Below are 24,848 nucleotides of genomic sequence, written 5' to 3'. Positions count from 1 at the left end.
AATCACATTTGTATTTTTCCCCCCAAAAAAAAAAAAAAATCACATTTTAATACAAAATTTTAAATTTCAATCCGATACTTATCTCTCAAATAAATTTTTGTTTCTATCTTTTATGATAATTAAAATAACTTACCATTCAAATCATTTATTTTTTTAAACTATTAATTTATGATAGAATATATATTAAAATATTAATATAAAAATAATTAAAATAATATGTGTGAGTTGAATTATGAACTTATTTAAGTTAGTTTTAGATTCAAATAAATAAAAATTTTATAGAGTAGATTGATTTATAATTTAAGTTAAATTTAATTACTCGAATTTATTGTTAAATTTAAAATATTATTTTTTTCTTACAATAAATTTGTATTTATTTATAATTATTTTATTTTAAATTTTGTAATTATTATTATTTTTGTTTTGACGAACAGATGTCTTGAAAACAAAACACCATCAATTGGTTCCCCATCTTTATGTGAAATAGTGGAAGATTACATTAATAAATTTATCCTCTTTTTTTTTTTTTTTTTTTTTTTTTTTTTTTTTTAAATAACTTTAAAAAAAAAGAAAAAGAAAAAGAAAAAGAAAAGAAAAGAAAAAATTATCCTCTCTCTCTATCTCTACAAATTCTCCGTCTATAAATAACCATCGAAACTCCTGCTTAGATGTTCAACTTCAAACTCCTCACCGGAGGAATTTCAGCGTTAGGTTTTAAATTCCTCAATGAATTTCTTCACTAAAATCCTCTCTCTTCTTCTCGGATTCGCCTTTTTTTCTCTGTTCATCAACAATGGCGTCGTCTTCGTCCACGCTCTTCCCAAATTCTATCCCGAATTACAGTCTCTTAACAGAGCGGACGATGCCGCAATCAAGCCGCTCCATCGAACTCGTTTCCACTTCCAGCCTCAGCGCCACTGGATCAACGGTGCGTTATTCTTCCATAATTTCACTCTGTTTCGCTTTAATCTCTGTTCTGCGGATGTTTTGATTTGATTCGATTTGATTTGTTCATGCGTCTGTGACTGTGAGCTCTGACTTTCGTAAAGCGTTTTGGTAATCGATAACTTTCATGATTCGAGTGCGGACTTGGATTCGCATTATCTCATTCCGTTACTGTTTTCATTTTTATTTTTTTATAATCGAAGATATTGTATATTTGTTTTTGCTCTCTTGCCGTCTGATTGGTAGTTGCTTCTAGGGACTCTACCAATTCTAACCGTCTGATCAGTTTTTTTTTCATACTTTTGGTATCCTTATCATCATTGCTGCGTACTGTTCTTACCTTATAATTATTATTATTTTTTTTTTTCTAACTCTTAGAGATTACCATTTAACTAGTGGGGTCGGGCTTCGAACTCATACGGACTGAAAATTGAGAGATTAGCGTTTTTATTATTATTATCGAAAAGAAATTCTAACTATGGGAAACCTCGTCTCAAGTCTAATAATTTTTTTCTTATAAAGATGAAGATTGAAATAAGAGTCGAGGACCTAAGGTCAGGAGCAAATTGTCCAATTTTTTTTATAATTTAGGGATTTTTTTTTTGTTTTTTTTTTTGGGTGAGTGGTTGGATGTACAATATTATTCTTTATAAACGCTTTTGGATGACTTAAGAAAAATCGAACATATTCTAGAGTCAAAAGTGAACTCCGAGTATCTGAACATTTTTTTCCTTTTTGTTTTGCTGTCTTTTCTAGTATAAATATGATCTACGAATTAAACTTGAAAAAAAAAAAAACTTAAATTTGTAAGTTTAATGTTCAAATTAAAATTTAATATCCAACGGATGTATAAATTTAAAAGAAAAATGTAGATGTATATAGAAACACAGGGAAAGTTAGATTTGACATGGTGATATTGTGACATAGGATACACGTGAGCACTTTAATTTTTCTAAAAATATGTTAATGGTGGGGCCCATAAACTCAATATGTTATTGGGTGTATTTTTATTTTTCCTTATTTATTACCTGGAATATTTTATCCTTCAATTTTAATTTTATACTTTCTAGAGATTATTTTTTCAATTTATGAAAAATATAAATATTAAATATATATATATATATATTAGAAGACATAGTTTTTTTTTTTTTTTTTTTTTTTTTTTTTTTTTTTTAGTGAGTTGAAGTGGTTATAATATTATATCTAAAAAGTAAAGGTACATAGAGGTAAAAATAATATAGCATTATGGTTATGGATGATGCTATTTTTTATTAGGTCAATTTGATGAGTTTTCTTAAAAATATCGAAACTATTATTAAAAACTGGACTTCTACAAGTGGCTGGGAATCTCTAATAATATATATAACTAAAGTGGACATTTTCTCTTCCTTTTTGTAGAAAAAGCTTATTGGGTCAAAATTATTTAATTTTGGTATGCAAATGTTTACAATAACCCTATTTTGTATGTAGGGGTCAGGTGGGTTTCCAAATAAAACAAATGCTTGATGTTCGTGCTAATTGTTTAAACTTATTATGTGGTTTGATATTATGGGTTTTTACAATCATACGATATTGTCTGCTTTAAGCATAATAAGCTCTCTATATATCTTTACTTCTGAAGATAATATTCCTTCTAAAATTATAATTTTCTACTTTAAACGTTCGGGACTTCTAAAAAAAGTTTGATTTTTTTAAAAATAGGGATTATATGTTTTATAAAGTTTTTGGCAATATGTTAAGATTATGATGGTTTGTGTGTTTTTTTGGGTTACTGATATGGTGTGGTTGTGGTTCGTATATGTGCGGTGGTGCTCAAATCGTGACAACAACTTAACCAAATGCAGACCCAAATGGTAAGTTATTGCAATACACCTAAGCTTATTTTATTTACTTTTGAATAATCATAATAATAATAAAAGAAACTTGTTTCTTCTTTTTTTTTTAATTATTTCTTAAATATGTTTTATATATAAATAAATGATTTCTTTTATAAGAAAAAGGTTAAGATTTGAAAAAAAAAAGAAAAAGAATATTAAACTAAAAAGTTGGAAAATAAAGGTGTAGATAAATTATCCCAAGACTAATAATAAAAACTTTCAACGTTTTTCTTTTTTAAGTTTGATGATATTTTTTTTTAATGTGGTAAAAGGTATTTTTTAACTTTTAAAATAATAAGAATTTTTTTAAGTAGTTTTTTTTTAATTGAGAATATTAATAAAAATTTAAAATTTCACGGAAATTCGTAAAAATATTTGTATACAAAATAAAAGGTTTAATAATATTTTTATTAATTTAACTGAAAAAGTAAGCTTTTAGTTTTGCATATCCTATTTAAAATTTAGAAAATTGATAAAGTAAAACATCTGTCATTGGTGGACAGTCGAGCCGTCTTATAAAAATACCATGTTGACTCTATAAAATAATAATCTTGATTTTTAAAATTTTTCATTAATACCTTTAAAAATTTAAAAATATGTTCAAACTTTTTTAAAAACTTAAAAAAATGTAATGTTACTAGAAGTATCTCATTTCAAAAATATTATTGAACTTTTCCAACTAACGTTAAAAATGAAATGTTCAATTTTTGGACTTTAAATTTTTTTTTTAAGGTAATAATTTTTAGATATAATACTAATATAAGAGTATTTTTTAAATGAAAAGTGTCAATAAAACTTTTTGAAAATTTAAGGATGCTAAACACACTACTAATAATTTTTATCAAAAAAAAAAAAAAAATTAAAACGTTATTTTTGAGACCAAATAAAATTTGTTAAGAGTATATTTATGAATTTAGCCATAAAAAAAAAAAAAAAAAAAAAAAAAGAAATTAATGCTGGTGTGAATTACTGTTTTGACCAAGCGTATTGTGAACGATGAAACAGGCCCAATGTACTTCAATGGAATTTACCACCTCTTCTACCAGTACAACCCCAAAGGCGCAATTTGGGGCAACATAGTTTGGGCTCATTCGGTGTCCAGAGACCTGGTCAATTGGAAGGCACTTAAACACGCCATTTACCCTTCCAAGCCCTTCGACATCAATGGCTGTTGGTCCGGCTCCGCCACTGTCCTCCCGGGCAACAAGCCCGTCATTCTATACACCGGAGTCGACCCCCAAAACCGCCAGGTTCAAAACTACGCCATTCCGGCCAACCTCTCCGACCCATATCTCACCGAGTGGATCAAACCCGACGACAACCCGATCGTCGACCCGGATTCGGGAGTCAACGCCAGCGCCTTCCGGGACCCAACGACGGCGTGGCTGAGCAACAGCGGACACTGGAAAACCATCATCGGTAGCAAGAGACGGAAGAGGGGAGTGGCGTATTTATACAGAAGTAGGGATTTCGTGAAATGGACAAAGGCGAAACACCCTTTACACTCTGCCCCTAATACAGGCATGTGGGAGTGCCCTGATTTCTTCCCGGTTCCTCTGTCGGGCAATCAGGGATTGGACGTGTCGGTGACCGGGAATTGGGTTAAACATGTGCTTAAGGTGAGTTTGGATGTTACTAGATATGAGTATTACACGGTGGGGAAGTATTATCACGAGCGGGATAGGTATGTTCCCGACAATACATCGGTGGACGGATGGAGTGGGCTGAGATATGACTATGGGAATTTCTACGCCTCAAAGACGTTTTATGATCCGGCGAAGAAGAGGAGGGTTTTGTGGGGTTGGGCTAATGAGTCTGATAGTGCTGTGGATGATGTTTCTAAAGGATGGGCTGGAATTCAGGTCTGTTTTTTCCTCGTTGGTTTGGATTGCTTGTGAATGTCTGACCCTTCTGAGACCTTTGAATGATTGCTTTTGCAGGCAATTCCAAGGACGGTGTGGTTGGATCCTAATAGGAAGCAACTTTTGCAATGGCCTGTTGAGGAGCTGAATGGGCTGAGAGGGAAGCAGGTTAAGTTAAGTCATCAGAAGCTGTACAAGGAACAACACGTTGAGGTTAAAGGAATCACCGCTGCCCAGGTTTGTCGGATTTCAATGATGTTATGATTTTGTTGAGTTTTTGTGTTGTTGGGAGTGATTTTAATGTGAAATTGTACAGGCTGATGTTGAAGTTACGTTCAGCTTTTCAAGCTTGGATAAAGCTGAGCCATTTGATCCAAGCTGGGTGGATGCACAAGCGGTGTGTGGTAAACTGGGCTCAAAGGTCCAAGGTGGAGTTGGGCCGTTTGGGCTTCTGACACTGGCATCAGAGAACCTCGAGGAATTCACTCCTGTGTTCTTCAGGATTTTCAAGGCTCATCACAATCATGTGGTTCTTCTGTGCTCTGATGCATCAAGGTAAACTCTTCTCTTATCAAACAAAATAGTCATTAAACGAGAACGAGACTTTAATTATTGACTCTGTTTTGTGGTGTAGCTCGTCTCTGAAGAAGGATGGATTGTACAAGCCATCATTTGCAGGGTTTGTGGACATCGACTTATCGAGTAAAAAGCTCCCATTGAGAACTCTGGTATGTAAAAACCATAGGCAAATGTTTTTGTCCCCCAAAAGTTTAAAATCTAAACCGTAATGATATGATATGGAATGTTTGTTGATATATAGATTGATCACTCGGTGGTGGAGAGCTTTGGAGGAGGTGGAAAAACATGCATAACTTCGAGGGTATATCCAACAAAGGCAGTGTTTGGGGACGCACATTTGTATGTGTTCAACAATGGAAGCGAGGCTATCACAGTGGACTATCTAACTGCTTGGAGTATGAGGAGTGCTACGGTCAACTAAGTCTTCTTAACTAAGTCTTTCTAAGTTATATAACTTAGAATGTTGTTTTTGCGTTAGTTTACTAAATGTTTTGTATTTTAGAGAGGTGGGTTATTTTAGGATAATTAAGGTTGTGTAATAGGAGATGCCTGACCTCTCATTTGTCTTTGAAGTTTCTGGTTTAAGAGTTGATCTTCACTCTTTTGTAGAAGTTTAATAATGACATTGAATGTGGATGATATAAAATGTTCTCAACTTGTTTTCTATAAAAACTTTTGATCTTATTGTGAATTGCATAACGAAATACTTTCATTTCGATTCCTAAATCTATTTGATTCATCTTCCATATTAATACATTCTCACATATGGGTTAATGAATCATTTTAATTCAGATTTAGTTTATGTATAAAAATTAGTATTGTCGTGCCTCTACAAAAGCTTGTCCAACGTTATTTTGAGACATGAAGCTATTTTCATTTTGTAATTACCTAAAAGCAATTAAGATGAACTTCATAAAAGACATTTGGTAGCATCTTAGAATTGTGAAAATCTTTAATGCAAGTATACCTTGTTTGTAGGTACATAAGAGGTATAAGCATTGTGAGTATCAAACTCTCTTGGTTTGTGTTTCATATTTAATTTATTTATTGATCTGGGAACCATTTCGCATATACGTCCAGACTACAACATGGTGTCAAGTGTCTCGATTTCAAAATTTCAAGTGGGATAGTAGAATTCTGCGCGGTGTTGGAAACAAATTTTGAATTGACATCTTCCATAGCAAATTAAACACCAAGTTTTACAAGGTTGCATTATTTCAAACGTCTCTACAAAAAAGGTACAAAGGAGAAGCTCAATCAAACCTAAACTTCAAAATACAACTATTTAGATACACACACACACGCATATACAACTATTTATATCAGCAGACAATATTTCAATTGGATGAACCTGACCGTCCTGTTGAAAATCACAGACTTCGGATGAAGACATGCAAAACATCTAATTCAATCGGATAAAAGATATATAAAAATAAAGGCACAATTCAATCGGATAAAAGATATATAAAAATAAAGGCATAATTCAATCGGATAGAGAAGATAAAAAGAAACAAAGACACTCCAAAACATCCATGAAAACTTAGTGGATTATAAAATCAAAGAAGTGAGGGGGAAATCACTATAACGTATACCTTCTTTATTATCAAGAATTAAGTGATAGGGTAAGCAACTAATACCGGTAAAAACAAGACAATCCGGATGTACCAAGAAATATCATCTGTCAAAATTTACCAGATGACAGAAAGTTAAAGCATTCGTGGTATCGCTGTGGGGAACTCGATGCCAAATGTTGCATTTACTTGCAATATAAGGTTCAACTATGTCCCATTTGAACATGACCGCGCAAAACAAGAAAATCTTGAAAAGGAAACACAGTATATGAGTATTGGAAACAGGAGCAAACGCAGATGTTCCATTCATTGAAAATCAACTGCAAGTAAATGATTTCAGTTGACAAAGTCGAATGGGAATCAGTATTGGGAACAAACATATCTTCTTCTACACAATAACAATAGAAGAGGATGCGAGTTGTGCCCTTTATTCGAGTTGCTCTAGATCAAAACTCATGGTTCAAAAATAACACGGAACAAACAAAACAAAATCGTTCAAGAACATACATAAAACTTACGGTTCAAAGTGAAAAGAGTATGAATCAAAGATGAATGAGAGTTGGAATTTCTTGAATGTTCGTATGCGCAAACATTGGACAATCCTCTATCTGCTTTCCATTGTCATTTCAACGACTAAAATGAGAAATGAAGAGAACGAATGGTGCCTTTGGATCTCGGCCTCGATACTGTAGCCTTAGGAGCAGCCTTCGCTTGGTTTTATAGAGACAATTTTCTAGGGTTTCGTTTGGACGAAATTGAACGGTTCGGATCTTTAGCGTCGGATCCTCATTCGACCCGACTATGCCATTTTTTATTTTTATATATATATAAAAAAAAAAAAAAAAAACTAATCTGAAATATATGACTATTTTTGCCAAATATTTATGATTTTTTTTTTTTTTTTTTTTTTTTTTTTTTTTTTTTTTTGTGAACCTAAATATGACCCTAAACCAAAAAACTTCTTTTATATAATATATATATTTATATAATTTTTCAGTACAAAAGTGAATATATCTAAATTACTATATTGTACTATTATTTAATATACCTGCAAATACCTTCAATGTTTTATTTTTAAATAAGAGCAAATCATAAGTATATTTATAAATTAAAGAAGCTTCTTATTTTAAAATATATCATCAAAATTTAATATTATAATAATATGACGTTCTATTTAAATTATATAAAAAAAAAAAAAAAACGATAGAGAATATAGATGAAGGACATAGACAATAAAATCTTTGTCCTACGACAAAGAGAAAATACTCTCATCTCCCGTCCTTGAAAGGCCAAACGTTTCTATTAATAAGCCAATATCAATATTTCAAGGTTTGCAAAAATAAACCCAATGAAATCTAAATAAGTTGAAATTTCAAGGTTTGCAAAAATTCAGGGGCCTAAAATCATAGCCTGATAAAAATATGAATATGATAATCTTCTTGTTCCTGCTTGTTTGTTACATACTTGAAAATTATAAGATCATATATCAACCAAAATCACCAAGTATTGATAAAGTAATGAATTGGAGGGAGAAAAGGATTGAAAATTGACAGAGTAGTGTGTTTATACGAAACAAGTCATGTTGATATCATCAAATTAATAATTAAAACAGCAAAAAGTGAACTATACTCGTTGTCTTTGAAGGTTTTCCACGAATCAAAATGGGAAAATGTTGAAAGAACCAATGACCAGATCATTAGGGTTGTGAATTTAGAAGACAATGAAGAGCGACCTTTCCTCCAAAAACTTCACCATTTGGGAGGTTTTTGCAATCACAACCTTCTTCCTCTCCTACCACCCTTTCTTCGAGTACTGTCCGTCGGGATCGGAGTTACGTCCTCTGGAAAAATGGAATAAATCGTGTGAACACAATACACAATAATTGATGATGCACGGCAGTTGGTTCAAAAGATAATGAACTTCAAAACTCCATAAGATAATAATCTACGGTACTTGATGAACATTAAAAGATTTGTTGAAAACTGAAGTTGAACATAATTTCATACACTACACTACAACTATATGCATGATCATAAGGAATAATAAATGCTAGAATTGTTGTGTAGTGGGAATAGGCTTGGGAAAATTAAACCTCCAGTACGGAATATCAGATACATTTGGACACAGAATACCTTCGCAAACAACTAGTAATCAATGAAATCATGATTGGAGAAGTTTTTCCTATAACCCCATTGGCTTATTTAGCTCTCTTGTATCCATTTTAGGTGAAAATTAAGGCACCCATTATAACCATTCACCGATAGTTTACTTGTTTAGTCATATACTTTTTACATATGTTGCTTTAAACAATCAAGCCAGGTTTTAAAAACAAAAAAAAATATAGTTATCAAAAACTTGTTTTTGTTTTTGGAATTTTCCTAAGAATTCAAATGTTTATTTAAGAAAAATGAAACCGATAATAGAGATATGATGAAAAACAAGCACAATTATCAAAAATCAAATAGTTATCATATGAGGGCTAATGGCTTCAAATTCATACAAGAAAAACTAACAACCATGAATAAAGAATGAATATGATCGTACCTATACGACCAACTCTCATGCCTGAACGAGCAAGGGCTCTAAGGGCCGATTGAGCACCAGGCCCAGGAGTCTTAGTTTTGTTTCCACCGGTTGCTCTGAGTTTTATATGCAAAGCAGTAATACCAAGTTCCTATAGGAAATACTCAGAGATCAGAGAGATAATAAAAAATGTAGTTGCAAAGAAGGAAAAACACAATACTACAAGCCAGTTATTTCAAGAGCAAGTCACTTCATACAACAGCAGAACTCTTGACAATTACATAGCAGTTTTCCACATTTGGATTAAGAACATTCAGATTAAAATCAACATAAATACAATTAGTGGGCAAACCTTGCATCTTTGAGAAACGTCCTGTGCAGCAAGCATGGCAGCATAAGGCGATGATTCATCTCTATCGGCTTTCACCTTCATACCACCTGAACAAAGAACCAATGAATATGACGATGAAAGTAACCAGTGGAATCACTCAAAACGCAGGACAAAAGCAAGCAATGGCAGATTAATTTTAAGATTCAGCAGAAGAGATTTCGTACCAGTGATACGAACAAGCGTTTCTCGACCAGACAGATCGGTCACATGCTGCAATTCAATCAAAGAACAATCAATCGATTACACAAATAATTAACTAAATACTAAAATGAAAAATCATGTAAAGATCACTCACAATAAATGTGTCGTTAAATGAAGCAAAAATGTGGGCGACGCCAAAAACATGCTCTCCTTCACGAACAGCAGGGCCAAGAGTGACAGTTTCCTCCTTAGGCTCTCTAGTCTTCCTTCTCGACTACATAATACACATCACAAAAGGAGTAACCCATCAGCTAACCTTCAAAAGACAGTACTACTTCAATTTCCGAGTTCAAAAGGCAAACTGGAAGGAACGCCGCTGCCTCGAATTTGTCACCCGAAAACTAAACAGAGGTATACAATTTTTACTCTCTACTTTCCTACATTTTCATTCTACCTAGCTATTATAATCCCCCGGTGACTGAAACTAAAATTTTCGACGATTGGATGCCAAAATCAGAATAGAAAAAAAAAGGATGAAGAGAATGATGAAATACCATGTTGACGAATAAGAAACTGAACTCTGCAAAGGAACAATAGGGCTTTCCAAGACTTCGCCTGAATCTTCAACCTTCGACGTGCTGGAGCTCCAATGGAAGAGGATGTTTTATTATATAGTTAGGGTTTTTCAGGATGAGGGTGATGGTAAAATAACCTAATCGCCCTTTGAGCTTACCCAAATTATGAATCTACCCCAAATATTATATATATATATATATATATATATATATATTTACATTTAGTTTATTTTCTCCTTAATTTATGAACTCTTTTTGTTTAGTTTACACCTTGACCTTAATTATCATCCCTCTTTTTGTTCTTAATTATCATCCCTCTTTTTGTTTAGTTTACACCTTGACCTTAATTATCATCCCTCTTTTTGTTTAGTTTACACCTTGACCTTAATTATCATCCCTCTGTTATTTCAATGTCATTTGCAAACTTTGGTTACGAATGGTATCAGAGCTCAGGCACCGGACAGTGTGCCATCGAAGACACCGAACCCCTAAAATACACGTTTTAAAATTGACGATACATAACAGGCCAAAGCGAACAATATCTGCTAGCGGTGAGCTTGAGCTATTACAGTAACCTATTGTTCCCCACTCCCACCGTTGAAGAATTCTGCTAGCAGTGGGCTTGAGGTATTACAAAACCTTAAAACTCCCGAGTATTTTTTATTCATTAAAATTAAACCATAAAAATGATTTTGAAAAACAAATTGAAATTGAGATACCAAGCAAGGGGAAACACACAGTGGCTGAAAAGGACATGAAAAGATTGAAGCTAACAGATATCAAATTTCAACAACAGAAACTTGAAAGTGTAATACGAACATACGACTTATCAACGACTTATCAACAACGTCGTAATTGCTCATCAGAATTTGATGATAGTTTATGGGGTAGAATTTCTGATCTAAATAAATGTTTAGTTTATTTGACGACGAAGAACTAATGACTCGAAAACGAGTAGTTTCAAAGGGATGAAAATTTTGGAGCAACAATGTCAAGGAGTCCCTTTGGATTATCCACATGAACCCAGTGGCCAGAATTGGGAAGAACATGAACAGAAACTTGTCCTTTAGATTCCTCTAATCCCTTGCTGGAGAGACGTTCAAGTTGCCGAACAACTTCAGGACTCCATCGATCGCTATTCTCGGCCCGAACAATAGCGATCTCCATGTCTTTTGGTGGATGCTCCAGAAGAGACCAATATGATGTCTCCCTGATCAAATTCACCACATCAATCAACAACAAATCAAATGGTAACAGTTTCATTCTGATCATCTTTCTAAAAGAAGTGATACCTGAAAGAATTGAACATCTGCACAGCTCCTTCAAGATTGAAACTCCATGTCTCATGATCCCCAGATTTCTTCAGATTACTGCCTATCCATTCTGATAATGATCTTGAGAAACCCAGTTCAATCATATGATTAACAAGCCACCTGACCACCAAAAAAGCCTTACCATTGAACTACATGAACAAGAACACTTGAAGGAAATACATCAATGGAGCAAAATGTGAAACCTACGGGCATATTTCAATCAGCAGCTAGAGATTGGATGTTGGGCTCAAGGGGAAGAAACTATATACAGAAAGGGATAAAGAAGTTTTACTTCCTCGACGGTACCGACGAAGGTAAACCCTGCAATGTCTTCAAAACTTTCTCGACTTCGCCATCGCTGTTTTCAGGGTCCACATTTCCAGGGATGGAATCAAGCACCCATAGCTGCTCGGCATCAAGGAAAGATGGGAAAATGCAGTTGATTACTTTAATAATATGAGACAATATAATCATAGCCAATTCCATCATCAGATGCTAAAATCAATCGAAAAATTTCCAAGCATGAATCTATAAGACATATAATCCTTACAGATTTGGCAAGTGACAAAGAAATATTCTAGTTCAACAGAAAACCAAGCAAACGAATGCAGTTCATTCATATCCACAAACTACGGTCAAGTGCTAATTAACTACATGTATTGTTACTATTTTCTGAGAATTCCTTAACCAAATCACAAACAAATCCCATTAGTAAGTCCCATTTCTTCATGGATCATATAAAATTTATGGGAATTCATGTAGAATTCAGCTTAGTTCGAAAAATAAACAGCCAGATTGTTCAGTCTCCTGTATGAATCTTTTATCCAATGCAAAAATTCAGGGTTAAAAACAAGATGCTTAAGCAGACCTGCTTGGGCAGAGAAGCTGAATCTCCATAATCACCACGATTACAGCTGTGCGCGAACTGAAGCGCGACCTTCCCACCCATGGAATGACCCATAACAACATCCGGCCACGCCCAGCCTTGAGACTCGACTAATTTCGCCAAATCCTTGGCAGCATTAACCATATCATGGGGAGGATCAAAACCTTCCGATTCAGCCGATCTCCCATGGTTCCTTAAATCCACAAGCACCAATCTCCATTCTATTTAACCACAATCAACGCAACCAAACACTCGTCCGTCTAATTAGTCTAGATTTCCCCAAATAATCATAGTATACTCGAAGATTAAAGAGTTTTATTTTTACTTTTTGACGAAAAACATACCGGTTGAAGAGGAATTGGAAAGCCTTGAGAGGAGATTGCGGGAGAAAGACCTCCAGTTTCTTCCCGATCCCAAGAGGCCGTGAAGAATGAAAGCGGTGGAATCATAAGGTTTATCCGAGGAAGCACGAACCTCTTCGTAGGCGAGGTTTTGCAGAGATCTCCACGAGCTAACATGGAAGGAGAAACCCGGCGAGTTGAGGATCCGAGAGAGGAAGCGGCCGCCGGATTTGTTTCTGAAAATTCCGATCATTTTCGACCGGAAGAAGAATAAATTTCTCTCTCGATATTAATTTTTGGAATGGGTAAAAAGGGAAATTCATTCAGTGAACGGATACGACATCGTATGGTTTTATATATTGAAAAATAAAGTAACAATTTGACAGCTGTGGGATTTGAACCCACGCCCTTTCGGACCAGAGCCTAAATCTGGCGCCTTAGACCACTCGGCCAAACTGTCTGATTGTTCAATGGAAATTCAGAGAAAAATATCTTTATCTGAAGGAAAATAAGTATATAAGGAAAACAAATATGACAGCTGTGGGATTTGAACCCACGCCCTTTCGGACCAGAGCCTAAATCTGGCGCCTTAGACCACTCGGCCAAACTGTCTGATTGTTCAACGGAAATTCAGAGAAAAATATGTTTATCTGAAGGAAAAATTTAATAAGTATATAAGAAAACAAATATGACAGCTGTGGGATTTGAACCCACGCCCTTTCGGACCAGAGCCTAAATCTGGCGCCTTAGACCACTCGGCCAAACTGTCTGATTGAGAAATGTAAATTCAGAGGAAATTTCATTTTAACAAAAAAAATTAATAAGCATATATTAAAACAAAATTGACAGCTGTGGGATTTGAACCCACGCCCTTTCGGACCAGAGCCTAAATCTGGCGCCTTAGACCACTCGGCCAAACTGTCTTATTGTTAAACAGAAATTCCGAAAAAGTTTCTAATCATTTTAAGAAAAAAAATTAATAAGAATATTAGGAAAAAGGAGAAATCAGAAAATAAAATATTTATGATATTATAAGCTATATTTAAAGTAAAAACTGCATAAGTATGGGATTTGAACCTACCTTTTCAAATCTAGCACCAACTCGACCAAATCATTTAATGGCTAAAAAGGCAACAAATAAAGAATCAGAAAATAAATTTAAAACTTAAATCTACCCCCTCATAGAGTACACTATCAATTTAACATGTGGTTATAATTAAAGAATTTAAATATTAATAATGGAAGAATTTTGAACCCATACCCTCTTAAATTAGAGGTTAAATCGAGTCTTAGATCTTTCAACCAAAATAGTTGATTCTTAAGAGAGTAAGAAATAAAATTTTAGAGAGTGTCGTGTGGTTATATCTTAAGAAACCATATGTCACATTAGTCCATAATCTAAAGAGAAAATAAAAAAAAAAAAAAATCAAGTTGTTTAAATGGTCCTCTAATAATATTGGACGAATGAAATCTAATTTTAAATGAAAATTTTCTATTTATACACACGTCACCTATGAATAGAAACTATGTGGTATGGTGTGATTTTAGTGGCTAAATATTTTTAGTGGGTCCATCTAATGCTTATCTAGCAAATACAATAAAAATAGCAAACAATTTTAATCGTAATTAAAAAAATTAATCTGTAATTTATTATTAATTAAAGAATTTATTAAATAATACTTATATAAAGTAATATTTGTAAGTTCTATTTAAGAAAAGACATGCATGTGTATATTTATAAATATCGAAAAGTTATTAATTTATAAACTAATGTTGAAAAGGATTAAATTTAAATAATGAAAGGACAAAAATTTAATTCGATTGGTGGACAAAGTTCAACTTCCTTGTCATTTACCTTTTAAAATTTAGGGTGTAATTTGATAATGTTGAAAATTTAGGGTGTGATTTGATAATAATGAAAATGTAGGGATAAAATAGTCATATTACGGAAGTTAGGGGGTGGAAGTTAATTTTTCTTTTGCAGAAAACTCCAAGTCCAGCAAAGACTTTATAAAGACGGTGGTTTGACATTTGTAGGTTGCAGTACGTCAGAAAAGCACAACGAGGAAACCGACGGGCACTGCCACGTCAGCCTGGCCCCACCACGTGACGAACTTTCGGTGCAAATTTTCACTTTCCCCAATTTTCCTTCTCTTTCTTTTAATTCTCCACTTCACCGTCGATCCGCCGCGTTTCCTTTTTGCAAATACACAGATGGACTCTTCCCCCGCCGCCGCTTCCGCCTTTACTCTCCGGCATTCCTCTTCTCCTAGCCACCACTACCTCGATCTCTTCTCTTCCCCGCCGCCGTTATCCCCCTCTGCTGTCGCCAGCTCTGATGAGTTCAACGAATCAGAGGTCTTCTGGACCTCTGATTTCGCGCAATCCAATAACCGTCCGTTTCGCACGAGAAAAATATCTACCGAAGATCGCACCTCGAGTTTCGACCTTTCAAACTCCGGTATCCTCGCTGCCTTATCAGATAATGCCGATTTTAATAGCGAACAGAGAATCGGTACGATTGTCACTCGAGAGACTTCAATGGCTATGGCTATATCCTCATCATCGCCGCGATCGATTCCGAAGCCGATTCAGAGCAGTAGAGAATATTCTCAATCGATGCCGTCTAGGAAGTTTCAGCAATCGGCTCCGATTAACGTGCCGAAGTCGATGAGGAAACAGAGGAATAATGACGAGATTCGTGCGGCGGAGGAGGAGGAGGAGGATGAAGAGATGCTGCCGCCGCATGAGATCGTGGCAAGAGGCGTCGGCGTGATGCCGAACACGACATTTTCAATGCTGGAAGGCGTTGGAAGAACTCTGAAAGGGAGGGATCTTCGTCAAGTTAGAAATGCGGTATGGCACAGAACAGGTTTTGTTGATTGAATTAGGTTTCGTTAATCTTGATTTTGATTTTGATTTTGGTTTTCGCTTCGACGTTGTTTTGTTTCCACAATCCATTATTTTTGGAGGGATGAAAGTGGAAGGCATTCTGTGTATTCGTTTGGGATGCTTCTTCCCCGTTCGATAATCGATCGATCATCAGTTTTTTCAAAAAAAAATTTCTCGAACTATGAAATTTCATCAGTTTTTTGAGTTTTTGGTGTCTTGGTTGCTTGGAGACTGTATATTTGGATTGTTTTGAAGTTCTACGCTTTAATTTAAAGCGGATTAATATATTTTTATTTTTATTTCATTTTAGTATTTTAGTATCCTTTAAATCTCCAACTTTAATTTATTTGTTATCAAAATTGTTTAATATGTGTTTACTTTTTCCAATATCCTTTTTCAACTTGTATTCTATTTAGTTCTGGTGGGCTTAAATGTTTCATGGTAAATTTAGAAAAATTATTTTATAATTATTTTTGTGGTAAGGACATAACAAAACACTATTGTTCTTTCTCTCTTTTTAGAAACTATAAAAGAATTTCAAATTTTGTAGTTATTAGGAGCATACTGATTTTGTAATCTACATCATTTTCGTCACGAGGAATCCAAAAACAAGCATTGTTCATTCACAATTCGAAGTTCGGAACTCTCGACCTCATATTAGACACAGAAAAATAAGTCATATACTAAGTTATGAGTTTTGAATACCACTTACATGATGAGATTGGAAGTTCCTCTTCCCCTGCTCTGTCTTCAACCAACAAACAATGGAAATTCTTCATTTCCATGATAAAAATACATTGCTTCGATTGCTGTTTCATACATGGTTCGATTGGTTCGATAATATGCTACGTGTGTGTCAAAAGTTAAAGTTCATAACCGAACGGTTTAGTCTTTAACTGATGCTCGTAGTATTTTCACATCATGGATGGGTCTGTATGAAAACAAATCACAATTGTGTTACTTGTACTCACTCCTGATAGTAATATTGTCTCATAACACTTAAAACTAGCAGAAGAACCTTGGCCTTGTTTGGAACTATTCCCACAACTTGGTTAAAATATGTTCCTTATCGAATTACAGCTTCCTCAATGATATAAATTTTGTAATCAAGCTCTAATTCCATCCTCTATATATTACTCATGGACTCTTATACAGTAACAAGGATGAGGAACTTTTTATTTATTAGTTTTCAATCAAGTCCTTACTGTCTCAACAAGTTAAAATGAATGAAACTACTAAATGAATACGTTTGAGTAAAGTTGTTGAAACAATAAAATATGGTGGCGATCCTAAAGGCTAGCAAATTGACTTTGCAATAGGCCCTTCTGCCCACCATCCCTAGGGACTTAAAATTGTTGAATGATCTCCGCTTAATAACATAGGTGGAGGAAAGTTTGGGGGTTTTGAACTTCCTAATCTAAAAAATAGGAAACTGTATCTTATATCAGAGCAGAGTTTGAGATTCCTTCATGAACTCTGAGCTATATGGCAGAGGATCATCGTTCACGGGCATCGAATGAACATCAAAATGGTTGGTTCCTCGAAGATATAAAAAACGATAGCGTGGGAAGAAACCCTAGGGGATTTTAGTTTCTATATGTACTCAGATGGATTAATTTTTACAAACTATTTAACTTTAAGTGGATGGAGTTCCTAGATTGTTGAGTTGAAGATACCAAAACTCTTAACTTGAATTTTAGGAGGCTTAGAATGAAGAGTTTGAAACCTAGCGTCCTTTCCTCTTTCATATTTGCTTTGAATTGTACCATTGAATACCTTATTTCTTTAGACCCTCCGGGGCTGCTACTCATAACTCTCATTACTCACATCCCAATTCTCTTCAAACTATGAATTCCCCTCTATTTATAACTTTTTTAAAATGTTACGTCCTTGATGTGGTCTTTCGAGTTCGGCATGGGCGGAGAGGTAGAAATGCAGTAAAGAAGATTCAAAATACGTATCTTACAGTGGCCCTTCCCCTAATTGGAATGTTTGGTGAAGTAGTTCTTTCAAAGACTAAATGCATTTCTCCTTTTTAAGATTCAACTTGGTCATACAAGCCCTCTTAACCCTTTGCTAATGGAAATCCTTTTATGTAAAGTTCTTAGTTGGCAGGTCGACAAGAAGTTCTACTGATCTAGAGACAACGGGGACCCAGTTTTGTATGGTCAAAAGAAAAGGCATACCTATCATTGTTATCAGTTTGTACGCTGCCAAGCCTTTTGATTATTTCCATTCCCCTACAAACTCTTCCAAAGATGGAGTGCTTCCCTGCACATAGAGAAGAACGGATCGAAGAAATATAAGTATTCAATAAGCTCACGCAGCAAGTCTGCTGATTTCACTTCAGGAGTTAAAATAGCTTCAATTAGAAACTCATGAAAGAGCATCCAATTATCCAATCCAAATAGGGAACGATTAGAAAAGCTTAAATATAAGTCCAAATACCTACAAAATGATCTGGAAACCCACAACTCAGATTTTTCATTTCCAAATGTATATCATTCGTGTTACCTTATCGGACACGTACATCTAAAACCAGTTAGAATCATGAAATTAGTGAAATTAGTGAAATTAGTGTTGAGGATTGTTGGGACGGAGTCCCACATTGGCTAATTAAGGGAATGATCATGAGTTTATAAGTAAGGAATACATCTCCATTGGTATGAGGCCTTTCGGGAAAACCAAAAGCAAAGCCATGAGAGCTAATGCTCAAAGTGGACAATACTATACCATTGCAGAAGTTCGTGATTTCTAACAATTAGTTGGAAGAAAATGCAGTCTTTTGATTCCCCTATGAGACAACATTCCAACTAAGTTAATGTAGAATCTCAAATACAAAAAAGAAATCTGTACAGTTCTTTCTCTTCCTAACTTAATTGAAGCAAGCACTTCTATATCGTTTCCTCTTGGTATGCACATTGATTGACTGACATAACCTTTGAAAGAGTGCTTACCATCTAGGGATGGGCAAGGAGCAAGAGTGATAAAGAATTGGCTTCCATTTGTATCAGGACCAGCATTTGCCATTGATAGAATACCAGCTCCGGTATGCTTCAACTCTGGTTTTATTTCATCCTCAAACTTCTTACTGAAACACATTAACACGTCAAAAAACAATTAGTAAATACATTGCAATTAAGACTCAAGCACCTCAGAATTCAACTTAAGTAGAAATCAGCAAAAGAACCACATTATGAAATGAAGAACAATTTCATAGAATTATAGCTATTGATAGAAGAATGAAATAATACATACCCTAGAAATCAGCAAAAGAACCACATTATAAAATGAAGACCAATTTCATAGAATTATAGCTATTGACAGAAGAATGAAATAATACATACCCATAAATAGATTCCCCACCCCGTCCAGTTCCTGTGGGATCTCCACTTTGAACTATAAAATCCTATACAAAATAACCAAAAACAATGTAGTAAAAGACTGCTTTCGCCTGCTAAAGATCAACCTGCAGATAAAAACTGCCTCTAAATCAGGAGAGACGAACCTTAATAATCCGGTGAAATTTGACATTGTCGTAATAACCTCGCCGAGAAAGTTCAATAAAATTTCTACATGTTCTCGGCGCATGTTTGAAGTAAAGCTACGATCAAACATCAACAACGTAAGATTTTACAAGTTTCATTTTTCACAAAAGAAGAATCGAATTCTACGACTGCCAACTAGAGGGAGTAAAGCTCAATCTCAAAACAAAACGATGAATTGAAGAAAGGAGAAGAGAAAGAGTACCTCGACAGTGAAAGAACCCATGGAAGTCTCCAGAGTAACCTCCGGCGGCCCTCCTTCGGCGCTTGCCCACATCGTTGCTACAGCAAATTACAGAATCTTTCGCGCGAGAGGGGAAGAAGAAGAAACGAAGAGTTTTCCTAGTTGGGCTTTAAATGGGCCAGGCTAAATAAAAGCCCGGCCCATTTAATTTGCCTGCCCAACAACAACGGCAGCTTACTCAAATAAAACCAGTTTATATAATTATTTAAATATAATATTAATGTATGGAAAAATATGTTAAAAATTATTTATATCTCTGTATTACTATTTAATTCCTAAAAATAAAAAATAAAAAACTAAAAAACTAAAAATTAATTAAAAATAGGAGAAAGACAAAATATGTATTAAATTAAAGCTTAATAACCTAAATTAAGCAAGATTAGTGGCTTCATCAACTACATGATGGAATGAAATATAATTAACGAACTTCCATGTGAGGAGTTGGTTAGTTGTATTATGATTGGATTAGGGAAAACTATGTGGTCTAGTTGATTGCTTAAAGGGTAATTAGCCTTTGTATATTATCTGTAAATAGTTTTAATTTTAATAATTCGACATATTCGTTATTTTGCCTTAAAATATTATTTTAAAATTTTATTATGTACATAATAATATCTGAAAATACAATAATTTATCTAATATTCTCCACCAACTATTTTATGAAGAAAAAAAATAAAAATAAATAGGCACTTTTAAGTTCAACAAATAAAGAACTTTATTTGCAACAACTCCCCCAAGTTTCTTCAATTTGCTCAATTATACTCCTCAAATAATTCCTTGAAAATAATTGTACTTTTTTTTTTTCCAACCAACCCCCTTATCTTTCCATATTTAAAGGGCTGCCCCAAGCTTCCATTTCTCACCATTACACAAACCATCTAACAAATTATCTATTTGATTTCGAACCTCGTTTGATATGAAGAACTCGAACGACTCGACTGTCATCGACGTGCCCCCGACCGCTGGCAGCAGCAAAAGCAAAGCAGCTGCTTCCGTCGCTTCCCGGCAAGTAAATGCTGGCGGGATGAAGCGGGGCCTCGGGGTGTTCGACTTTGTTCTGAGACTTGGCGCTTTGGGTGCTGCCTTGGCAGCTGCCGCGACTATGGGAACAAGCGATGAAACTCTCCCTTTCTTTACTCAATTCTTCCAATTTGAAGCTAGTTACGAAGATCTCCCCACTTTTCAGTAAGAGAAAAATTTAGCTGTAATCATTAAATTAATCTGTTTTGAATATAAGTTCCAATAAATATGTATTTTTTATTTATAAATTCATGATCATCCTCTTAATTAGCTAATGTGGATTGCAGATTCTTTTTGATAGCGATGGGGATCATCGCGGGCTACATGGCTCTCTCGGTGCCATTCTCCATCGTCTGTATCGTCCGCCCGGCGGCGGTCGGAATTCGCTTGGTCCTCTTCATTCTCGACACCGTAAAACTCCGATCATTCAACAACTTTCTTTTTCCCTCTTCTCTTTCTTCAACGGAATAAACATGATATACATTTGCAGGTGGCTCTGACATTTGCCACGTCAGCCGCTGCTGCAGCCGCCGCCATGGTGTACCTGGCCCACAGCGGAAACTCCAACACCAATTGGCTGGCGATCTGTGACCAGTTCGAAGATTTCTGCCAGAATATTAGCGGCGCGGTGGTCGGCTCCTTCGTTGCTGTTCTTCTCATTATGTTCCTCGTCTTGTTATCCGCTTTCGCTATCCGAAACGCTCACTAATCGCCGTCGCCTCCTCCTCCGGCCGCCGGATATTCACCGGTCCAATCTATGTGTCGTTGTAAAATGTTTCCTCTTGAATCGGTTGTAATTTATTTTCTCATGCTTTGGTTTGATTTTGGAAAATTTGGTTAAATATTACTGTGATTTTTGTGGTTAATTACAATTATGGTTAATCTGTAATTTATATGTTGCCAAAATATTATGAAATATACTGTTTTATTATGTTTTTTTACCATTTCTTTTTCAATAAAGATTATATTAAAAAATGAAAAGTTTACCTCAACTATTTTTAAAAAAATAATAAATAAATAAAAATTACCAACCCCGATCAATTCTTATAATATAATTTTAAATTTATGTTTAATAGATAATGAATTAAAAAAAAAAAGTTAGAAAGTCTAAATATGTAATTTCATATTTTTTTAATTAATTATTATTCGGATTTAAGAAAAGAGGGCCGGTTCGGGTTACAAGTAAATTTCAGCCTCACTGGGGTCGACCCAGAATGCGGCAGAATTGGGCTTCGAATCTTTTATACGACCACTCGACGCCGTCGCTTCTCCAGTTCAACCTCCGGCCGCCGTTATTTCATCTCTCTTTACTCGTAGACACAAGGGCATAGTTTCACTCTGCTACTACTACTATGGCCGCAATCAGAAAAGCGATGGCGATTTCCTCCGATCGTCGTGTTCTTACCTCTTTATTTCATCCGCCGTCTCGTCTCATCTCGTTCAGAGGCATAGCTTCGAAGCTTTTTGTTGGAGGTAAGCTCGACATTCCTTCTCTCTATTCTTCTGTTAATTTTTCAGTTCATTATATCCACCTACTGTTGCAGTTTATGTTTCATGATTGAAATTGCAATTTTTGTTGCGAGTTCCTCTGTTTCTGTGAATTGAGATAACTGTGTAGCTTGCACGAGAGACTGTGAATTGTTCGGATGTCTCCGTGAGGTTCGTACGTTATGTTTGTAAAATATACTTGTTTTGATCTTACTACTGAAAGTATGGCTGTGTAAACGTGGATTTCTGTATTAATTTACTTCAGGAAACCAAGATCGTGGAAAACTATAGAGAAACTTTCTATATTGATACTCATTCCAAAATTGATATCTGTTCCATATATTATAAAGGATAGACATCTTATGAATACGGATACTTAATATAATTAATCTTTAGCAATTATGCCCAAACTGATTTGCCACTTGCTGTAATCCACACAGCATTCATGATCACTTTGAGGCTATCGGCCCATTCATGATCATTGCTTCTAGACTCTTAGTGGCTTCTCATCTGTAATATTTTCCAGGAAATTCAAATATGTGTCGGCGCAGACCACCCATCTAGAATCAATTGTTTGTATTTCTTTGTATGATCCTTGCTTTTGTTCTTTCATTTATCTTAATGGAATTTCTTTGTATGAACCATGGTCCATTTGCTTAGATCGTTTCATTTTTCAGTCCTGAAGATGGAAGAGAACACCGTTTCTTCCTCGAGCTTCAATTGTTAATTCCTCCTCAAATCTGTAAATTTGTTTCCATAATTTATTGAAAGCTTCAGCATTCACATGCTTGTGTCCTAGAAGTTTCTCCATTCTCTTTTGAGTTTGCTACAATTTCTTCAATCTTCATAAACTATTACAGCTTCTTTTCTTCCATGAGCCTGAACTCGCGAAATCTATCTGCAATTTATTGAAGACATACTTTGATTGCTATTTCTCATTGTACTTGACCACCAAAACCGACCACGCAGCACTGTAAAGCGCTTAGAAGCTTTCTTAAGCTCTCATAAGAAGATAACCTAGTGTCCAAGAAGGCACATGCAGCTTTTACAAATCTAGGACGTATAAGGTTCTTTAAGTTCAAAATAATCTGTTGTGGATGTCATTTATGGATGATCTACACCTAGAGACCAAGAATGTACATGCAGCTTAAGCTTAACCTTGATTGTGGTAAACGGTTAGTGTGTTCTTGTTCTGCCAGACTGCCACATCAACTTGTTCTGTAATGGGATTTCTGGATTTTCAAGGAACTTATCCAATATTTATCCCCCTTTCATTGTTAACCTTTGATCTCTAGTTTCTTTCCGGTTCTGGAAGATTCTCACATGTCACATGGTGTGAGATCCCACATCGGTTGGGGAGGAGAACGAAGCACCCTTTATAAGGGTGTGGACCTCCCTAGCAGACGCATTTTAAAAATCTTGATGGGAAGCTCGAAAGAAAAAGCTCAAAGAGGACAATATCTGCTAGCGGTAGGCTTCAGCCATTACACATAGATTAATAGAATTGTTTCCTATTATTGTGAGAAGGAATAGAATGATTTGTCTATACCAATGCCCTTGAAACTTCTGCTATTGACTTTTTATCAGTCTACTTATTACAACTCCTTATTCCATATGGAAATCCTCTTTCTTGAATATTTTGCTATAGGACTTTCATTTTACACCTCGGACAAAGGACTGTCGGAAGCCTTTTCTCAATATGGTCAGGTTGTTGAAGGTGAATTCCATTCAAATACTTCAGCTTTCATGTCTAACCATGGCAATTTAGTTTCATGGAGCATAACACAATTTTCTCAATTCCAGCTAAAGTTGTGACGGACAGAGTATCTGATAAGTCAAAGGGATTCGGATTCGTCACCTTTGCGTCTGAAGACGAAGCTCATACAGCCCTGACAGAGATGAACGGAAAGGTCTGCACTTCTCTCTATTTCATTACTCTTAATCTTAGGAATCTAAGTCTTATGGTTATTTGTTGCAGTCTTTGAACGGAAGGGTTATTTTCGTGGACTATGCAAAACCGACGACCAATTTTCGTGGTGGAATTCCGATAGCGAGAGGACCTCCTGAGGAGAAAACTGATGAATGATTGCTCATAAAACCTTACGCTCTGTCGTTTATCAAAAGAAATTAGCTGAAAAGGGAATGAACAACCCATGTAGATGTGCATAAAAAGTGTGGTTCAGACATGTTTCAGCAATTTGCATTATGCCAGAGACGTAAAAGGCTACAGGAAAAAAGGTCAGCTTGCAGGAATCTTCAAAATTCGATGAAATTAGACAAACAGATTGATTTTTTATAGTACTCTAAGTTTGCTTCTTATCTGTTGAGTATCTTATTAGCCGTAGTTAAACTGATATTCAGACATTTTTCCATGTATTTCTTAGTTTTCTGATTGCCATATTGTGATACTAATCTTTCTTTTCGCAGCAATTAGCGGTTAGTCTCACGGTTTTGTTTGAAATCTCATCGTGGTTTTCACTTCCAAATATCTAATATAGTCTTTAAAACTTTCAGGTAACGCTAAATCTATTAGATACACCGTAATTAAAATTTTGTAATTTATTTTGGATATAAGAAAAATTCTTCAATCGAATTTTTTTCTTATCAATCAATATAGAATAATACTCTTGTCTTTCCAAAACAAAAAAATTGTAA

The 24,848-nt window shown here is 35.0% G+C and overlaps 7 protein-coding genes, 2 long non-coding RNA genes and 4 other non-coding genes across 13 annotated transcripts; 5 read left to right on the top strand and 8 right to left on the bottom strand.

Moving 5' to 3' along the window:
• Positions 1–659: 659 nt before the first annotated feature.
• Positions 660–5,918, top strand: LOC111800553 (beta-fructofuranosidase, insoluble isoenzyme 1). Its single transcript, XM_023684302.2, has 7 exons — positions 660–928; positions 2,790–2,798; positions 3,828–4,684; positions 4,763–4,921; positions 5,001–5,239; positions 5,319–5,412; positions 5,505–5,918. The coding sequence occupies exons 1-7, from the start codon at positions 727–729 to the stop codon at positions 5,682–5,684; spliced, it is 1,740 nt and encodes a 579-aa protein (XP_023540070.2). The 5' UTR covers positions 660–726; the 3' UTR covers positions 5,685–5,918.
• A 492-nt stretch (positions 5,919–6,410) lies between these two features.
• On the bottom strand, positions 6,411–7,603 carry LOC111799824 (uncharacterized). The gene is made up of 2 exons (XR_015422132.1): positions 7,353–7,603; positions 6,411–6,665 (listed from the first exon to the last, which is right to left on the bottom strand). It is a non-coding gene; the product is annotated as an uncharacterized LOC111799824 (long non-coding RNA).
• LOC147791540 (uncharacterized) lies at positions 6,602–6,770 on the top strand. The gene is made up of 2 exons (XR_015422131.1): positions 6,602–6,701; positions 6,740–6,770. It is a non-coding gene; the product is annotated as an uncharacterized LOC147791540 (long non-coding RNA).
• A 753-nt stretch (positions 7,604–8,356) lies between the features above and the next one.
• Positions 8,357–10,169, bottom strand: LOC111799700 (small ribosomal subunit protein uS11y). The gene is given in 5 exon segments (XM_023683145.2): positions 8,357–8,674; positions 9,379–9,508; positions 9,710–9,795; positions 9,913–9,958; positions 10,044–10,169. Coding segments are annotated over 5 exon segments (456 nt in total). The 3' UTR covers positions 8,357–8,606.
• A 1,058-nt stretch (positions 10,170–11,227) lies between these two features.
• On the bottom strand, positions 11,228–13,319 carry LOC111799699 (alpha/beta-Hydrolases superfamily protein). Its single transcript, XM_023683144.2, has 5 exons — positions 13,008–13,319; positions 12,646–12,884; positions 12,070–12,182; positions 11,757–11,897; positions 11,228–11,674 (listed from the first exon to the last, which is right to left on the bottom strand). Exons 1-5 carry the CDS (start codon positions 13,255–13,257, stop codon positions 11,425–11,427), a joined length of 993 nt encoding a protein of 330 aa, XP_023538912.2. The 5' UTR covers positions 13,258–13,319; the 3' UTR covers positions 11,228–11,424.
• A 65-nt stretch (positions 13,320–13,384) lies between these two features.
• On the bottom strand, positions 13,385–13,464 carry TRNAL-UAG (transfer RNA leucine (anticodon UAG)). The gene has a single exon. It is a non-coding gene; the product is annotated as a tRNA-Leu (tRNA).
• A 72-nt stretch (positions 13,465–13,536) lies between these two features.
• On the bottom strand, positions 13,537–13,616 carry TRNAL-UAG (transfer RNA leucine (anticodon UAG)). Its single transcript has one exon. It is a non-coding gene; the product is annotated as a tRNA-Leu (tRNA).
• Positions 13,617–13,693: 77 nt separating this feature from the next.
• Positions 13,694–13,773, bottom strand: TRNAL-UAG (transfer RNA leucine (anticodon UAG)). Its single transcript has one exon. It is a non-coding gene; the product is annotated as a tRNA-Leu (tRNA).
• Positions 13,774–13,847: 74 nt separating this feature from the next.
• On the bottom strand, positions 13,848–13,927 carry TRNAL-UAG (transfer RNA leucine (anticodon UAG)). The gene has a single exon. It is a non-coding gene; the product is annotated as a tRNA-Leu (tRNA).
• Positions 13,928–14,915: 988 nt separating this feature from the next.
• LOC111800167 (uncharacterized) lies at positions 14,916–16,200 on the top strand. Its single transcript, XM_023683759.2, has one exon. It carries the CDS (start codon positions 15,219–15,221, stop codon positions 15,888–15,890), a length of 672 nt encoding a protein of 223 aa, XP_023539527.2. The 5' UTR covers positions 14,916–15,218; the 3' UTR covers positions 15,891–16,200.
• A 353-nt stretch (positions 16,201–16,553) lies between these two features.
• LOC111799698 (peptidyl-prolyl cis-trans isomerase CYP18-2) lies at positions 16,554–19,774 on the bottom strand. Its single transcript, XM_087126006.1, has 6 exons — positions 19,647–19,774; positions 19,405–19,500; positions 19,244–19,305; positions 18,854–18,987; positions 18,083–18,167; positions 16,554–16,827 (listed from the first exon to the last, which is right to left on the bottom strand). The coding sequence occupies exons 1-6, from the start codon at positions 19,716–19,718 to the stop codon at positions 16,782–16,784; spliced, it is 495 nt and encodes a 164-aa protein (XP_086982132.1). The 5' UTR covers positions 19,719–19,774; the 3' UTR covers positions 16,554–16,781.
• A 764-nt stretch (positions 19,775–20,538) lies between these two features.
• Positions 20,539–21,636, top strand: CASP4 (casparian strip membrane protein 1). The gene is made up of 3 exons (XM_023683141.2): positions 20,539–20,870; positions 20,993–21,116; positions 21,196–21,636. The coding sequence occupies exons 1-3, from the start codon at positions 20,602–20,604 to the stop codon at positions 21,412–21,414; spliced, it is 612 nt and encodes a 203-aa protein (XP_023538909.2). The 5' UTR covers positions 20,539–20,601; the 3' UTR covers positions 21,415–21,636.
• Positions 21,637–21,920: 284 nt separating this feature from the next.
• Positions 21,921–24,605, top strand: LOC111799696 (small RNA-binding protein 11, chloroplastic). The gene is made up of 4 exons (XM_023683140.2): positions 21,921–22,178; positions 23,842–23,910; positions 23,997–24,103; positions 24,172–24,605. Exons 1-4 carry the CDS (start codon positions 22,058–22,060, stop codon positions 24,277–24,279), a joined length of 405 nt encoding a protein of 134 aa, XP_023538908.1. The 5' UTR covers positions 21,921–22,057; the 3' UTR covers positions 24,280–24,605.
• Positions 24,606–24,848: the final 243 nt, after the last annotated feature.

Source organism: Cucurbita pepo, chromosome 8 (genome assembly GCF_057944985.1).
Source record: "Cucurbita pepo subsp. pepo isolate OVF chromosome 8, ASM5794498v1, whole genome shotgun sequence".
Lineage (NCBI taxonomy): Eukaryota > Viridiplantae > Streptophyta > Magnoliopsida > Cucurbitales > Cucurbitaceae > Cucurbita > Cucurbita pepo.
The sequence above is the reverse complement of the archived record's forward strand: the minus strand, read 5'-3'. Positions and strand labels throughout refer to the sequence as shown.

Excerpts from the sequence above, each read along its gene's own strand:
- LOC111800167 (XM_023683759.2), top strand. The coding sequence starts at position 15,219 with ATGGACTCTTCCCCCGCCGCCGCTTCCGCCTTTACTCTCCGGCATTCC.
- LOC111800553 (XM_023684302.2), top strand. The coding sequence starts at position 727 with ATGAATTTCTTCACTAAAATCCTCTCTCTTCTTCTCGGATTCGCCTTT. Across the intron at positions 4,922-5,000 it reads AAGGAATCACCGCTGCCCAG|GCTGATGTTGAAGTTACGTT; the intron begins GTTTGTCGGATT and ends GAAATTGTACAG. Across the intron at positions 5,413-5,504 it reads AGCTCCCATTGAGAACTCTG|ATTGATCACTCGGTGGTGGA; the intron begins GTATGTAAAAAC and ends GTTGATATATAG.
- LOC111799699 (XM_023683144.2), bottom strand. The coding sequence starts at position 13,257 with ATGATCGGAATTTTCAGAAACAAATCCGGCGGCCGCTTCCTCTCTCGG. Across the intron at positions 11,898-12,069 it reads TCGTCGGTACCGTCGAGGAA|GTGGCTTGTTAATCATATGA; the intron begins GTAAAACTTCTT and ends TTTGGTGGTCAG. Across the intron at positions 11,675-11,756 it reads CAGATGTTCAATTCTTTCAG|GGAGACATCATATTGGTCTC; the intron begins GTATCACTTCTT and ends GAATTTGATCAG.
- CASP4 (XM_023683141.2), top strand. The coding sequence starts at position 20,602 with ATGAAGAACTCGAACGACTCGACTGTCATCGACGTGCCCCCGACCGCT. Across the intron at positions 20,871-20,992 it reads GAAGATCTCCCCACTTTTCA|ATTCTTTTTGATAGCGATGG; the intron begins GTAAGAGAAAAA and ends TGTGGATTGCAG. Across the intron at positions 21,117-21,195 it reads TCCTCTTCATTCTCGACACC|GTGGCTCTGACATTTGCCAC; the intron begins GTAAAACTCCGA and ends ATACATTTGCAG.
- LOC111799698 (XM_087126006.1), bottom strand. The coding sequence starts at position 19,718 with ATGTGGGCAAGCGCCGAAGGAGGGCCGCCGGAGGTTACTCTGGAGACT. Across the intron at positions 19,306-19,404 it reads AATTTCACCGGATTATTAAG|GATTTTATAGTTCAAAGTGG; the intron begins GTTCGTCTCTCC and ends TATTTTGTATAG. Across the intron at positions 18,168-18,853 it reads TCCTTGCCCATCCCTAGATG|GGAAGCACTCCATCTTTGGA; the intron begins GTAAGCACTCTT and ends CTCTATGTGCAG.
- LOC111799696 (XM_023683140.2), top strand. The coding sequence starts at position 22,058 with ATGGCCGCAATCAGAAAAGCGATGGCGATTTCCTCCGATCGTCGTGTT. Across the intron at positions 22,179-23,841 it reads TTCGAAGCTTTTTGTTGGAG|GACTTTCATTTTACACCTCG; the intron begins GTAAGCTCGACA and ends ATTTTGCTATAG. Across the intron at positions 24,104-24,171 it reads TGACAGAGATGAACGGAAAG|TCTTTGAACGGAAGGGTTAT; the intron begins GTCTGCACTTCT and ends TATTTGTTGCAG.